The sequence below is a fragment of the Orbicella faveolata genome, unplaced genomic scaffold (assembly GCF_042242905.1).
Source record: "Orbicella faveolata isolate gen_17 unplaced genomic scaffold, um_ofav_v1 contig_13, whole genome shotgun sequence".
Lineage (NCBI taxonomy): Eukaryota > Metazoa > Cnidaria > Anthozoa > Scleractinia > Merulinidae > Orbicella > Orbicella faveolata.
Window position 1 is genome coordinate 27,591,156 of NW_028301540.1, and position 16,468 is coordinate 27,607,623.

General features: G+C 40.1%; 1 protein-coding gene across 1 annotated transcript; it reads right to left on the reverse strand.

Annotated features, from left to right (window-relative positions):
* Positions 1-9,759: 9,759 nt before the first annotated feature.
* On the reverse strand, positions 9,760-15,310 carry LOC149115861 (uncharacterized). Its single transcript, XM_089285270.1, has 2 exons — positions 14,689-15,310; positions 9,760-12,886 (listed from the first exon to the last, which is right to left on the reverse strand). Exons 1-2 carry the CDS (start codon positions 15,049-15,051, stop codon positions 12,080-12,082), a joined length of 1,170 nt encoding a protein of 389 aa, XP_089141396.1. The 5' UTR covers positions 15,052-15,310; the 3' UTR covers positions 9,760-12,079.
* Positions 15,311-16,468: the final 1,158 nt, after the last annotated feature.

The following is a 16,468-nucleotide window of genomic DNA, read 5'->3' on the forward strand; positions in this document are numbered from 1 at the left end:
AAACTTTTGGCCGGTAACATTGAGAGCCTGGGTACGAGTTGCTCGAAGACCTCCAAATTCCCTAGTTATTATCTGTCAAGTGATCGCTTACGGAAGGTTAAAAACAAAACACAATGTCAAACTTTTAGCTCTGAACGTTTTCGCAGTCGCTTACGAGAGGTGGTTGCAACCGGAGGTTCCACTGTATTCTCAGAAGCTTAAAACGCATTTTTGGTATATACAGTCGAACCCACCTCTCGTAAGCGATAACCTCCAAAGCGACCAGTTTTCCAAAATACCAAAAGTTTTCAAGTCAAATCAATATATTTGGAACCTCTTGTAAGCGACCACCTCTCGTCAGTGACCGCGACCACTTTTAGGGCTAAAAGTTTGAAATTTTCTTTTGTCTTTGCCCTCCTACAAGCGACCACGCGACAGATACTAAGAGAACGTAAATTGGATAATAAGGTGTTGTGGCCATATCGCAGTCCTGGGTAGTACAGGAGACGGGAATTTCTCAATGGGAAGTACAGGATTTTTTTCTCGAGATTAACTTTTGGCATGAACAAAACAGTTAAAACATGGGGTAAGTCTCTACAGTCACCATATGTTAATGAGGCAAAATTTTAACCAAATATGGTCTTTGCTCTCGTAAGCGACCACCTCCCGTAAGCGCTTGCGGGAAGTTCGACTGTATGTCCGATATGAAGTCGAAATGAACATTGTGAGGAAAAAAATCGGTCCTTAGAGTATAACATGAAATCAAAAATCTGGGCTGTTAAATTATTGCGCCGCGTCAACAATAACGTTTCGATGGGTCATTATTTCTTCGCAGTACACTCAAACGTACTCTCGTACCCCTACCTCACACCGTTTGACGCTGTTGAAGATCCGGGTTCCAGAGTAACGTACGGTAGGTCAGTGCAGGCTCCACTACTTATTCTACTTCGGGAATTTTAAAACTTGCATTTCCTGTCATGTGCATAGGCCATCCAAGCTTATGTTGGAACAAGGAGTCAGCTCAATTTAAGCTAGTTTAGACTAACGATAGTACCACGACAAATTGCCACCTCACCTCCGTGCCTGGGTGAGAGAAAACCCGGAATGCGACACCAGCTACATTTTAATTATCACTGTGTCACTATTTATACACAAAGGAAAGTTTAAGGATGCCTGCTGTCGAGCAGGACTGAAACAGGCAAGAGCAATAAATATTCAGAAGCGAACTTCACGTTGCTATATCAGTCCTGATGTAAAAAAGAAATTGTTTTAGCTAGACATAGGCTCCATTACCAGCTGCTGCTGGTGAGAGAAGCTCGAGCTCCTCTCCCGGGGTGGAACGAAGACAAGAGTCGAGAGAGTGTCGTAAATAGAGTCTAGTCTAAACCACCCATCCAACATCTTTCCTTCGTCTATAGTTCGAAACCTCTCCTGCTCTCCGATTGATTTATTTGTTCTAAAAGTAGTTCACGTACCAAAAACAATGCGGGTAAACAGGCCAATTATTATTATTTTACGGTTTTTTTTCTCCCAAAGCGCCACGCGCCGGATCGCTTTTGCCACTATTTTGACATCTTTCTGTTCGTTTTCTTGGATTCTCAGACAATTTAAAAAGGATCAACCGCACGAACAACTCTTGACATTTCAATCTTAGTTTTCCAACCTTGATTGCTAAGTAGTATAGGTGATCGTGCGTATGCGAGTCCAATTAAGGATTTAGGCTAGGAGCACTTGATATTTGAGAATTCTCTCCAAAAATATTGCAGGCGAGTGTAAATATGAAAGAATTCTCAAATATCTCGAGTACTGCGCGTAAATCCTTTTACAATTGCTCGACCTTTTATACCATTACGAACAAGGGCGCATTAATTTGCACTGCAGTGCAAACGAAAGTTAACGATAAATTAGCTTACTCACAGCCAAACAATGAAGTAATTTTATCAGTCGTATAATAAACGAACTAACAATCATGCGTAAAACGTTTTGATATCTGTTTGATGGATTTTCAATCTGCTTAGCCAATTACAGACGCATAAACTAGGTTATTCCTTCACTTTTGAACTGTACGCCTCTTGTCTACATTAACTTACAATAATTGATCTGGGTTTTGACCGGCGAAGCCGCGAACAAAAAGCAACAACAAGATAATAATTTCAACCCATAGTTTAGTTTATCTCTACTAAATCATAGCTCCTAGTGTCAATCAAAATATGTAAAGGTACTTGTATTAAACGGTTTCGTAAATCCTTCTATAAATAGTTGCATAACAATCTTATTTATGTATTAGTGGTCTAATATAAATATGTACGTGGCCCGCCTAGATTAGCCTTGGCTACCTGCGGGTTCGCGCTGTTGCTATTGCCAAGTTTTTTAACTTAATGTGTATATATTTCTATAAAATTGTAAATACGTGAGTCATGATAAAGTTGCTGTTGTTGTTAATAATGTACCGTTTTGGAGAAGCAAGGCGGCAAACGAAGCTAAACATTCTCAAGGAGTCCTTCAGTTGACAATCAAAACGACTACATCCCCCGACCGTCACTTGAATACCCTGGTTGTAACGAATACATGTTTCCCTTGAAAGAGAGCTCTAGAGGCTCAGCTTTGTTATATTACAGTAACATTTTCACAATATTATAACTGCTGTGTAGTTAACTAAATGGCAACTTGGACGGCGACATTTTTGGAGAACCGATTTCGCCAATGTTAGAGGAGGCATTCGCTTGAATTTCTTGAATGGTGTTTTGGAATCTGGACCATTCATCAGCTCTTGGGACAGCTAGTTGCTGGAAAGAAAGAGACAGAAAAAAGATAGGCATGACCCTAAAGGCGTTACGTCACGGTTTGCTCATATTGAAAAGTTTAGCCTCAATTTTTCAAATTCGTCGTTTGTAATCCGTGTCAATCTTCTCCATCCTTAGCCATCCTTGTTCCTTTATGGTTTATCATTACCTCTTTGGTGTTTTTCTGTCTTATTAACTGTTATTTTCAGGTTTCCTACCATTAAAAGGTAATTTTGTATGTGGCCAAAATAACTCAAAATACCGTAACTGAGCTCCTTTAAATAATTGAATTTATCACTAATTTTTACTTCCTTCTAAGGTTGTACTTACCTCGCCGACGTAATAAATAATAATAATTATTAAATTCTCAACCTCGAATAATGCAATTCTAGCTTTCTTATTGGTTCACTGGATCTCATTTACCAGCCATTATACCTGCGTTTGACCTTATATGGAAATGAATGCGGTAAATGTCGCTCGGCATAAACGTTTTCGCGGGAAGCCAAGTTTCGTCGAGAAAAACATGGACGAAAAAAACCAGATTCGGTGAGCTATCTACAGAAGAAATACAGGAAATTATGGACAATGCCGTCCCAGTAACAACAAAAAAGCCGCAAATTTCGAGATTAGATTATTTAACGGTACGCATACGTTAAGTTTCCTCGAAAAGTTGCAAAATTAAAATATGACAGTCGAGATTTTACGCACTCATGAAGATTATGTAACAAAAACAATGTTTACCTTAACAGAATGGCTTGCTAGTCCTGGTGGCACCAAATTTCCGAAACCGATATAAGCAATGTCAAAAGAAGAACTGAATGTTTGTTTGAAGTGTTTTTACACGTCTACGAGGAAGAAAGATGGCACGTATTGCAAAAGTTTATCGATTAAATCCATAAGGAGAGCCGCCATTGATCATTTCCTTCGTACGCCGCCGCACAACAAACCGTTTTCCATTATCTCTGACCAGGCAAATAAATTATTAGAGCATTTGTAAAAGGCCTCAGGAAAACAGGCATCATTGCTGTCCTTGCGAAAAACACCTCAAGGAGTTGAGTGTTTTGAGCTGAACCGAATTAAGCCCGGTTCTTTAGCAGCCACGAAAAACCATCAGGGTGGCCTCGGAGATTCTGAAGATGAATCTGACGCTAAGATAGTTTCTGTCTCTGACTCTGAGTCTGGCCAACAATGAGCTCCACACATACAGCTCGAAATGCCATGGCTTTCAAAGCAAGGGAACTCCGAAAGAGGTCTTGTCGAGCATAATTTTGGCACAACGTCTGTGTCACATGGCGATCAAAGTTTTCCGCAGCGTTATTTCAACGGCAATGTGCGAGTACACAATTATTCGGCTCTTCTCCATGACTCGAACTTGAACGCTTTTCAAACTTTCTGAACAAGTTTACATCTCCTTAATTTGATATACGTTCCTTGAATTCTACTTGATTGTAAATTCATTCAGCAAATTCGCTTGCTTCGCTTTCAAATTTTTCATTCAACTAATTTTACAAACGGCGCGCATGTCATGTGATTTCCCACTTGTTGTTGTTTTCGCCACATCGATGTCCGGTCGCTTTGTAAAATTAAAACCCAATAAAATTAAGCTATAATTTCCAAGTATCCAAACGCACCGAATTTAATAAAACAATTATTCCATTCGCGCTTGTTGGATATGAGATTGGTTATAGCCAACTCGGCCTTACGGGCCTCGTTAGCTATTTACCATCTCATATCCAACGCGCGCTCATGGAATAATTGTTAAATAAACACATGACCATATGGGAAGAGGAAAGAGTTCCAGAGGACTGGTGCAGAGGTCTCATCGCCAAACTTCCCAAGAAAGGGGATCTAACGACCTGCGGAAACTGGAGAGGTATCACCCTCATGTCTACTATAGCCAAGGTGATGGGTAGAATTCTGATCATGAGGATTGCTGCCGGGACAGATGCAGAATTGAGAAAGGAACAAGCTGGATTTAGAGAGGGAAGGAGCACAACAGAGCAGATCTTTGTGCTCAGGAACATTGTTGAGCAGGTAGTTGAATGGAACTCTAGCCTTTACCTGTGCTTCGTGGCTTTTGATAGCATACACGGAAGTACTCTCTGGAAGATCATGAGGTGCTACGGAATACCACCTAAGATCGTGAGAATGGTGCAGGTGATGTACACTAACTGCACAAGTGCAGTGGTTGATGGTGACGGAAGGACAGAATGGTTCGAGGTGAAGTCGGGTGTCAAGCAGGGATGCAATATGTCTGGGTTTTTGTTCCTCTTGGTGATAGACTGGGTGATAAGGAGAACAGTTGCCCATGCAGGGACAGGCATTAGGTGGAAGATGACAACTATGCTAGAGGACTTAGACTTCGCAGACGACCTGGCTCTCATCTCAAGCACATACACACAGATTCAGAAGAAGGTCGACCACCTGAATAAGAACGGGAAGGGAACGGGCTTGAAAATTAGCATCACGAAAACCAAACTCATGAGGATAAATGCAAACAACAACAATGCAGTCGTAGTTGATGGACAGCAGGTAGAGGATGTGGACAGCTTTGACTACCTAGGAACAAGAATAACCAAGCACGGAGGGGCTGAGGGCGACATCAAGAGCCGCCTAGGTAAAGCTAGGGGAGCATTCAACAAGCTGGCTAAGATCTGGAGGAGTAGGCAATTAAACAAAAACACCAAGATAGGAATCTTCAAGTCCAACGTCATAGCAATGCTTCTCTACGGGTGTGAAACCTGGAGAATGACCAAGAGGGATGAGGCAAAACTAGACACATTTCTACGCAAATGTCTACGGAGGATACTTAGAATATACTGGCCAATGAGGGTGTCAAATGAAGAGGTTAGGAGACGGGCTAGGACTTGCACCATCAGTGAACAGATAAGGAGGCGAAGGTGTCGCTGGATAGGGCATGTACTGCGCATGGACCACCATCAGAATCCGCGCATTGCTTTAACCTGGGCAACAGAGGGAAAGAGGAGCAGAGGGCGACCTAAAGAGACATGGAGGAGAACTGTGGAGGGAGAAAGACAGAAGATGGGTTTTGCCACCTGGACGGAAGCTGTCACTGTGGCGAGAAACAGAGTAGAATGGAGGAAACAAGTCAATGGCCCTATTCTCCCAGAGGAGAACTAGGAATTAGTAGTAGTAGTAAACACATGACCATCGTCATGGCCCGCGGCGATCTGGTGACCAGAATGCGTCCACCTCAAACGGTTTAGTGACGTCACTGATTCTGAACTCGTGGTTGCTGTGGGCACCTACAAAGAGGACAAACAGGCTTGGGGCTACGGAAATATTCATTCCTCGAAAGTGACATGTTGGCAGTATCTGTGCGAGGCTTTTTGATAGGTTGAAAAATATCCTCGTACCCAGGGCCACCTGTCCGTCTTAGATTGCGGAGTTTTGGCACGCGGAAAAGGTGGGTCTTTAAACACATCCTTGCATAGGGCGACTGCGCCCGCAATACAAGCGGCAGTCAAAAGCAATGTGTCCTACCGAAACGACACGATCGTAGTCTTTTTCTTGGAAGCTAAGAAAAATAAAGACAATGCTAAAGTTGCTTTGGCCTTTTCTAATACTTAACTCGAGATTTCTGGGTATAATTTGACGAGGAACATTCATATTTTGTTCAAAATCAAACAAGGGTTTTCCTACCTGGTGACACTGGACGAGGTACGAGTAAATTGCCGGACGCGGGCGACCCATTTTTGGCGCCAAAGTAAAAACTTTCTCGAAACTACCTTGGCGGGAACGCCATTTTATATATTTTGCTTTCGTTTCATAGCAGAGATGTTTTCTGCACTCTCGGCGGTCTTTTTGTTCGGCCGGCCTTTCGTTTGTTTTGTGCTCGTTTAGCGGTTCATTATTTCGCCGTTTATTCGGTTTTTGGGAGTTTAATTATGCAAACTTAAGCGGCAGCGGAAGCAGTCAGCGGTAGTCAAAACAGCTCATGAGCAACTGCTGATCTTATAAAGGCTGGATTTTTGAATGCGTGTCTACGTGCGTGGGAATAACGGAACTCGCGAAGGCTTTTACATGAAAACAAGCCCGGTGACCCCTTCTTTTTATTGTTTAATATAATATCATTATTGAGTAAAACGTCAGAAAACAGATAAAAAAATTCGACGGACGGAAATTTGCACTTTGTGCAAATTGTCGTTTTTCCAAATAGGTAATGTTAGTATTGTAAGAAGTCTTAGTAGTGTCAGTAATGTTAGTATTGTATGCATTAGTGAACAAAAAATGTTTATAAAAAAAAAAAAAAGAAAAAGAAAAGAAATCGGTTCCGTAAAATCATTTTAAAATTGTTGTCCATTTTCATTTTCAGATGCTAAAAGCTATTGATTAAAAAGAAAATCGGGGTCACTGAGTTAAGTTTTTAAGTTATTAGTGACATAAGCGAAAAATCAGGTCTGGAAAATCCTTTTGGAATGTTGCCATGGTAACTGCTGACGACAAAATAACAGCTGTTTTAGGTCAAGTATAAATTATATAATCAGAACCTACAAAAATATTACAGTGGCCCTGGTCTGCCTTTTTCTACTATTCTTACAAAGTTATGAACAGTCAAAAACCTGAAAACTGGTACGAGCCAGTTAGAGGTTTAGAGGGTTTACCTAAGTTAGAGGACCTATATGGGGGATTCACTCTCTTACCTTGATAATCTCTTACTTAATACCAATGCATTTATCACGCATTCTAATTCCCATTCAAAGCACAAGCACCAATAAGTTCCAATAAAAAAGCCTTCACATATGAACTCAGTTAAATGACCTTGCTCTCCATGAGTTCTCGTAGTTCAGTGGATAGAGCGCCCTTTCGGTGTTCGCGCGTGTTTTTCTTTGTCCCACGCTCGTGTCATGTTGATCAGTTCACTTTTCAAAAGCTAATACTTGTTCCATTTTTTGTAGTTTGGTGGCATGCATTTGGTAATATAAAATGGAAAAATGGGAATTAAACAAAAACTGTCGCTTCTGATCGACAGGGACACTGTCCCTTTATATAAATAAAATAAAGAACTGGCAGGGATGAGCTGAAGGCTGAAAGCAGTTGAAAAGATTTGCATCAGAAAAAACCCTTAAAGACATATTCATTTCACCAATAAACGGATTGTTTCTACATACTGTAGAGAGCAAAAATTCCAAATTCTCATTTCCAAGACAGAGGTCATTCATTTCGTAATTGTCTATTCTACGGGGGCTTAATTTACTTGAAAATGATTGTTTTTTTTTTTTAGATCTCCGTTGGCTACAATAGGAACCTTATGGAATGACGACGGCGACGCCAGGGACGAAGCCTAGTAAAACACAGATTTCTATTTTGCCTTCGACTTTCGTGGCTATCGCAATCTGTTCAGCATGCCAATATCTAAAACGAACAAGAACGTAATAAATATGAGATTTTCCTTGTATAGATCCTCTGTAATTAAGGGTACAATAACCATTGTTCTGCTCATTAAACCTTTTGTTAGATGACGTTTTCATCCTTTTTCATCCGTTCACAGTTTTCCTCGAGCTACACTCTCGAAAAACTCTTTGCCTCTCGGAACAGATAATGTCCGCGGTCAAATATCCGAGAAGTTTCGTGCTAAATGTAGGCTATTGTTTATATAAAACAAAGTTTCCTATTTAACTTTATTACAGATGACACTGCATTGAGCTTAGTCAGTGGTAATCTACACGAGACAGATACATGCATCCAGCAACGTTTTCGCATCTCGCTGCCATGAACAATTCGCAAGGCTTGTTGGGAAGATATTGCGTTTTGTATGTCGTGGCTTTGAGTTATTCCTTCAATCGCCTCCTCTGAATTGAAATAAAGAAAACTAATTTGTATACATTGCCAAAAACATATGTAATTATGACTGAAATTGTTCAATTCAACGCTGAATTCGACTCTCTCAGAATCAGACTCTCAGAACAGAGACTAAAATAATATCTTACTGACCGTTTCTTTCTCCACTAATAGTTCTTCTTGTGATTCTAGACACAGAGGTTCAGCTTTAGCCTTGGTTCTACCGTCAAAAGAAACATAAAGTTCTTGGTGTTTTATAGTTCAAAGCATTAATTTGCCACGGTTTCGTCCATTCACAGATCTTCACATGTACAATTTGAATGACTAATTTAAGCTGGGCGAACGATTTTCTTACTGCATGTTTTTCGACCGAAAGAAGAGATGTGATTGGCTGACGCACCTGAGAAGTAGAACATCTTAGAGTAACAGAGACTCAGAAAGCTCTTTTGCCTGCTACACTGCCACATTGAAAGAACTCTGCTGCACCGTGAATAAGCTGCTATGTGTAGTCTGATAAATTCTCTAGGTATCACGACTGTCAGAGAATTACATGTTAACCCAGACAGTCCTCTTTGCTTTCCAATGCCAGTTTTAATAACATTTTGAACTAGCATTATTGTGATACCGAAATTAAGATTCTTACCAGTGTTTTGCAAATAATTGTGAATAATTCACGGTTTTGTCATTCAGGAAAACATCAGCATTAAAATAGTGTAATGTTTTTTATTGCAGTTTGGATGAAGCAGAAAGTACATCCTTCAGTGTGGAGCTGGGAGATTTAATTGTCTTGGCCACTGATGGCCTGTTCGATAATGTTTCCACTGAACGAATACTTTTAAAAGGAACACGGGAAGTGAAGTGGGAAGTGATATACAGTAGAATCACAAGTTCTCAAACCCTCGATTGTTTGAACATCCTGATAACTGAAACTGTCGAACACTGTAATTTTTCCCCCGATTTCTCGAACTACCCAATTTCAAAAGATTATGATAAAACCTGTACCCCTTTTCGCGTCCCTTCAAGATTCGAAAAATCAGGATTTCCCAGAATGAATACGTCCCTGTGTAGATACATTTCGTTTGCCTTTTGGAAAACTTCATCCCTTCAGTGCTATGTACCCAGGGAAACATCAAATTGCGCCCGAGTGAGCTCTGGGACCAATGTAATAAGGATAAAGAAAGATGGCGGAAACTGGTTACATTTCAACTCGCTTTAATGATCTGAAGAGTGTGTTACGCTAACTATGCAAGTTCACATTACAAACGCGAAGTTTAAAACATTCTCTGATTTTGTAAGTCAAAAATCCATAATTTCGTCTAAAATGCCACTCAAAACCATTTACATTAGCTAGCACTGAAGGAATAGTGCTTAAATCTGTAACATGGTGAACGAAATCTTTTCTAATATCAAGTCAAAAATCACCCTTGGCCATCAAGTCAAGTTGGAATGATTTAAACTTCACAATTAAAGAATCTTTATGAAAGCTGCAAACAAACCAGGGCAGAAGAACGTAAATTAAAGTACAAGGGAAATTTAGCAACTTTACTAACTTAAAGTTTTTTTCCTTTGCTTTTGTTTATTCTCAAAATCTTGTGCCCGAGATTGAAGCGGAAAATGTCAGTCATTGCTAACCGCTAGGCTTGATTATTCTTGCACCTGGTTAGAAAAAAGCGATTCTCATCATTTCTTGACGATTTTAAAGCAGTATTTTTCACTTCAACCTGAAAGAGTCAAACGATAATTTAAAAAATATTGATAAGCATGTGAATTGAAAGCAAATGTTTGTTTCTCAACGAGTTTTTAAATAAACCTATCTTAGTTAAAAATTGAAAAAAAAAACGCCTTCCAAAAACCTTAACAGAAATTCTCTTTTCAGAATCATATAGCGAGTTGTATAAAAACGTTTATAGATCAATTTAAAACACTTCTGGCCAAAATGTTGAAAGGGTGGATAACGCTATCCACCGAATAAACTGCTATCTAGTAGACAACGTAGTTTGTTTTGTCAACACACTTATCCGCTAGATAGTGGTTTGTCGGGTAGATAGCGTGACCCGCCCTTTTAACAACTGAGCCTTGTTGATTAAAAATCAATCATGATAATAAGTAAATCGAGTTTTGCGTTAACTCTCAACGTGCCATCACCGAGACATAAATAACCGCTCTTGAGTCTTGGGGTGAGAAAGAAACGCAGACGTTTTCTTTGTCTCCGCAAGAAACTGCTGGAGGTGATTACGATATATACAAAGCTAGACAAAAGTTGTTTCTAAAATGAATGTCAGTGGATACGCGTTCTATTTATTTTTGTTATATAGACATGAGTGTTTTGCTCCACTCAAAAAATTCATGCAAAACCACATCCGGGACCCGAGTGGCGTATTTTCCATATCCTCAATAGTGAGGATGTTGATGACGTCATTTCTTGCATTTTCACGGTTGTTTATGCAAAAAGTCAGTGTGTTTATTTAACAGAAGGAAATTACACGGTGGCTTGAAGACATGAATTTTTTTTTTCTCGCGCTAAAAACGATGTTTTACTCACTTGCTGTGCTCCTTTGTAAACATTTTTCGTTTACCACTGGAAAATGAAATTCAAATCTTTGCGCCGTCGTGTAATAATCCCCTATATAGAAGATTACAGAAGGTATGTACAAGTTAGGAGTTAATTCCGCTGATTAATAATATATCTACATTGTGCTTATGTTGGGAAATTAATCACTTATTAGAAAATAGACAATCGATTAGTCAATCAGTCAGCAGCCAGTGAGTCAGTGAGTCAGTCAGTCAGTCAGTCAGTCCGCCAGTTAGTCAGTTAGTCAGTCAGTCAGTCAGTCAGTCAGTCAGTCAGTCTGTGAGTCAGTCAGTCAGTCAGAAGCGTTTCATGATTGGTCAGCTACGTATCGTGGTGGCGACTGTGGCATTTGGTCTCGATGAATCAGATGTTCGAGCTATAATCAATCACAACTTACCACACAGTTTTGAAAGCTAGGTGCAGGAGATTAGTAGAGCGGGACGGGACGGGCGTCCCTCGCATTGTCTCTTGTTTCTGGACCCCCAAGTGAGAGAACATTAGGGACATCTTTGGTGAACTCATTGGAAAAATTCAGTTTTCAAAGTAGTCAGATAAATGTTCATGTCAAATGTAGGAAGCTCTAAATAACTCACCGGTTTTTTTTTTTTTTTTAACACGGATTTGACAGCAAAAACCTTTAACGAAATGAAATGAAATGCGTATTAAACAGTACTTATCTTGTAAAAAAGTTTCGTAAAAGTTAAGTCGTTTTGTGAGCAAATTTAAAATGACTAACCACGTTATTTTGTTTGTTTGTCCAACAAACTGAAAACAACGTTCACCTGCAGGTTATGTCTTAACCTTTTTCTTTGAGACACTCAAACATCTTACACTACTTCGTCTAGTTCGCTCGGTTACGCAACTATCACATACTAAAACAGGACACTTTAGGCCTCTACTATCCATCTACTTTGCCTTTGATCGTGACTTTGCTTACACGCAACTAAAAGCTCCCGAGCCAGTACTGAGTTGTGGAACTCGGCGAGGAGGTACAGCGAAAAGCCGGGTTTTGCGTGGAGTACTGGCCGAAGTTATCCTCGTCACGTATTCCTCCATCGAAATCACAACCCTTAGCGGGACCATAGTAGCTGTCTATATGGAGAGAAAGCACCGAGCTGTAACCAATCAAGACGGTGCAGTTGAAGCATGCGTGTCCACGGACATTGACAAACTCGGTCAGAAGACAGAACTCACTCTCAGTCGGTTCTTGAAGCAGATTCAGGTTTTTCAATGACACGCGTATGTAATCCCGATAGTCAACGCCATCCGTGGGAAAATTGCAAGTGGCCCGCCAGTGAGTTGAAACATCTTGGATAGACTCCATACGGGACATCGACAGGCGGTAGTTGTTCCACTCAGGGACATTTTGGTTTCTCGGCATGTCGTGTAGGTAGAACGCTTTGCTTTTGAAATCATCGTTGTTGTTCAGTGAGTGAGACTGGATCAGAGTCCATGCGGTACCAGGCTCGGGACCAAAGCTGCAGTAGACTGGGAATGATTTGTTGTGTTGGTCTGAAATGTTGTACACGCCACTAACATTGACTTTGTCGATCATCAGGATGTCTTTGCATGATCGCCGTGGTGGGATTTGACACTTGTGCCCCGTGAATCCCGGAGGACAGGAGCATAGGTATCTTCTTTCGTTGACATCGCATATTTCACTGCACGTGCCACCGTTTTGACAGGGGGCAGATATACAGCACTTGTTATGGCAGGTTGAACCAGAGCAGGTCTGTTGAGCAACACCGGCCTAGAAAAGAAGACAGTAATTATTTGTTATTTTTGCCGCTCGTGGGAAGCACGGGAGCCTCACGCTTAGTGCCCTCGTCTCCGAATCGAGCGTTCCTGGTTAGAGCCCTGAGCGGGGACATTGTGTTCACAGTGTTTTTGGGCAAGACACTTTACTCTCTGAGTGCCTCTCTCTACCCAGGTGTATAAATCGATACCGGCTAACTTAATGCTGGGGGGCAACCCTGCAATGAACTAGCATCCCATCAAGGGGAAGTTGAAATACTCCTAGTCGTTCATACTATAGTTACTTTTATTACAGCTTATTTTAGCAGCATACACACTACTCGTTAGTTTGAGTTATTTACTCAAACTGATTTGCTACTTTGCGGGAGTCAATTCTGACCTGGGCTAAGGAGGTCATTTCACGAGCGCCCTCAGGCAGTACAAGCCATTCGAGTGGAAGGTTTGTATGGAAAAATCGTCGAGATCGATGACATAAAACATACACTGAGTTATGGTGATGGGACGAGAAATGTACATTTATCCCCAAGCTCCAACATTCTCTCTCTCCATCTCTCTCTCTTTCCCAGAGTAATATATTCAACTCCAAGAACGAGATTTTCTTAATGCGTAACAAAAAAAACAAAACTGACATTGAGCAAAAAATCAGGCTTACAACTGAAAACTAAATTACTGCAATTAATGACACTAATCTTACAAAACCTGGTTGAAACTACTTAAAGTGCCTATGAAGCCAAACTTTTCCGACAGAATTTAAAAGTGCACAGTTTCAAATGCTCAGTTCCTAAATGTGAGAAGCCCACGATAAAAACTGTCGATTTTACAAGTGCGCACATCTGAGCTATTTTACCCTCAAAAATGGAATTCGAGTCGCGCGGCCAATAGGTCGTGGTCAATAGGTCATGTGGCATCAACGAAAACTATAAAAACGATAAAACGATAATTTTTTTTTGTTAGCGAGTCCCTTAGCGACCGAAAATCGAATGGCGTAAACAAACCTGAACACACAAACTGACGTCACACTCTGGAAGTTCATAAATAAATTGGGATCCAGTTTACTGACCTTTGTTGAAGAAAAAATACTTCAACTTTGCGCTCAAGTAAGATCAACAATTTTTATCGTAGGTGACGTGATGTTTTTAAGTTATGTCGAGAAATGTGTTTCCTTTCATAAGCAATGCAAATAAAGTAAATAACCAAATTAAGAGAAAACAAAAATTATTCAAGAAACTACCTCGCACGACAATATTGTTACTTATTACAAGAGGCGATGACCAAAACAAGACACAAAATTATTAACCTTGGCCAACAGCTAGTTTTAGGAACGATTCGGGAACATTTTTACTCTCGGGCTCTCTGTATTAGCCTTGCATATTTTAATAATCCATCAGAAATAAATGTCGACTTGAGTTTGCAGCTGGAGCTCAAGCAAAATGTCAATCAAATATTGGCATCTCTTACCTTAATGTTTTAGTGGTTCGTGGGAAAAAACTTGAGTTTTGTACATGAGCTGCCAATCTTTCAAAACGTCTTAATTTAAAATTTCTATTTCAGTCCAACTTGTAGCCGGTGTTTCGTGAAGAGCGGTCGGGATGACAGTTTGAAGGCAGGAAAAAAAAAAAAAACATTTTTATTACTTTTGTATTCGCATTCTGCTCTCACATTTTCAACAGCTCTAACAAATTTTCAGTACTATTTCGAAAACAGGACCAAAAAATTAAGATCCTAATGCATGTATTTATTTATGTCATTCTAACATGCTTAGTCTCAAACACTTTGAATATAAAAACGCTTTCTTACTTTGTGGTCAAAATAACTCCTGACAGGTTCGCAATAGATGACTCCTTCCTTTTCTTTCAGTGCTTCTGGTTCCACTTTAGTGTTGGCATCGTTCAGCTCACAGTTTTCTGTTGTGTTGACCTCGTTGAAGTTGAACGAGAGGCATTGGCAATTCTGTAAACATCTCTTGAAACATTCCTTCCAGTCCCAAATGGAGCTTAAAGTCTCCAAAACATTCCCGACAAGAGCAAAATTCTTTTTCGTCGTGTCAGAGGCGAGACTAAAAGAGATTTTCTCACACATGCCATTTGTGCAGTGGCTTTGTGCGGTGTGAATGACGAGCACCGTTAGGAATAATAACGATAAAACGCCACGAAAATCCATTTTACGTTTTTTTGCCAAGGTTTATTAGACTAGCAAATATCAGTATTTATTGCCTTTAGATGCCTGGGTTGTCCCCGCGACCAGACTTTTAGTTTGTTGGATTAGGCTGATTGGATCTAACTCGTGATCACGTGACAAAAGAACCTGATCTAATAGGCCATATTTCTAATATGACTCCGAGGCTTTCTGACCTAAATTTGTTTTATTTGCGAGGAAAACCTTATTGCCTTGCCTGCAGGGGTGAGCTATTATACCTGTCAAATGCACTTTGACAGTCACTGGATGATCACAATGATCTCTGCAACACCGCCAAAAAAATAAATAAATAAATAACGAACATCACAGCAAGAAAAGTCGACGAAACACCGTCACCGCAACAATTTATTTAGGCCCATGATTTTAGCGTTTATACTTGACATAACACTTTATTCCTCAACAATTTCCACGCAATAAAAACATGACAACGCTTGTCATTGAATACGGGTCAATACTGCTGATGTCTGTAATGATCGAAAACAGCTCGTTTACATGCTAAATTTAGGTCTGAGAAAGGGCAAACAAGAAATTCGAAACACATCACACACCGTAGGTTTTAAGATCACCGCAACGACGCAAGGTGGGATTTTATTCACTGCATCACCACATTAGAAAAGCAGTCAACCCCGCAACACCGCAAACTCACATGTCCCCCTCGGTGTGGGCCAAGCAGTAGTAAAATAAATAAATAGCAAGATCGAGGAATAAGGAAACCGCTACTGTTTTGAGTTGACTCTTCCGTGCCAATTTGCATCAGCTTCGAGAAGTTCGTCCGTCAAAATGCAAAAGATCATGATTCTCTTGGAAAATCAGTTTTAACAGCTTGTTTTAATAAATAAAGAGCATTTTGTCTGGGCGACATCCAAGTACGTTCTATATCTGTTATATCTTTATTCGGGTAGTTATCAATAATTAATTCTGGGCCTTTTAACAAACTGAAAATAAGTTAAATTGTCGGAGAGATTGAATATTAATGACAAATACTAGCTTCCTTTTCAAAGGGCGGCATTAGTATTAATTAGAAAGTACGTCAAGTATTTTAACTGGGCCACAGTCACTATATTTTCGTTGTGTTGTTATTAAGAGCACCTTGCTCTAACGGTCACCTATACCTATGCAGGATAGAATAATTTGCTTTTCTCAAACTTTGTCAGGAAGAAGGTATTTACGAACTTGTTTCAAAACTGTAACTTTCAGGTTGTTTGGATTTTTATATTTTCTTGTCGAAACGGGCTTACGTATTTCACCCCGAAAAGAGCAAAGCTCGTCCGTAAAAATATACTTTTTACGAACGCCAGCAAGCCAAAATAAAAGCATGACTGGAAAAGCTAACCCATATTACAAAAACTTCATTCTTCGTAAACGCTCGCGCCAAAGGTAA

What these genes read in the sequence shown, in the direction of transcription:
- LOC149115861 (XM_089285270.1), bottom strand. Translation starts at nt 15,051, where the DNA reads ATGGATTTTCGTGGCGTTTTATCGTTATTATTCCTAACGGTGCTCGTC. An exon ending in GGAGTTATTTTGACCACAAA is followed by an intron (nt 12,887 to 14,688) that starts GTAAGAAAGCGT and finishes CTTCTTTTCTAG; the next exon opens with GCCGGTGTTGCTCAACAGAC.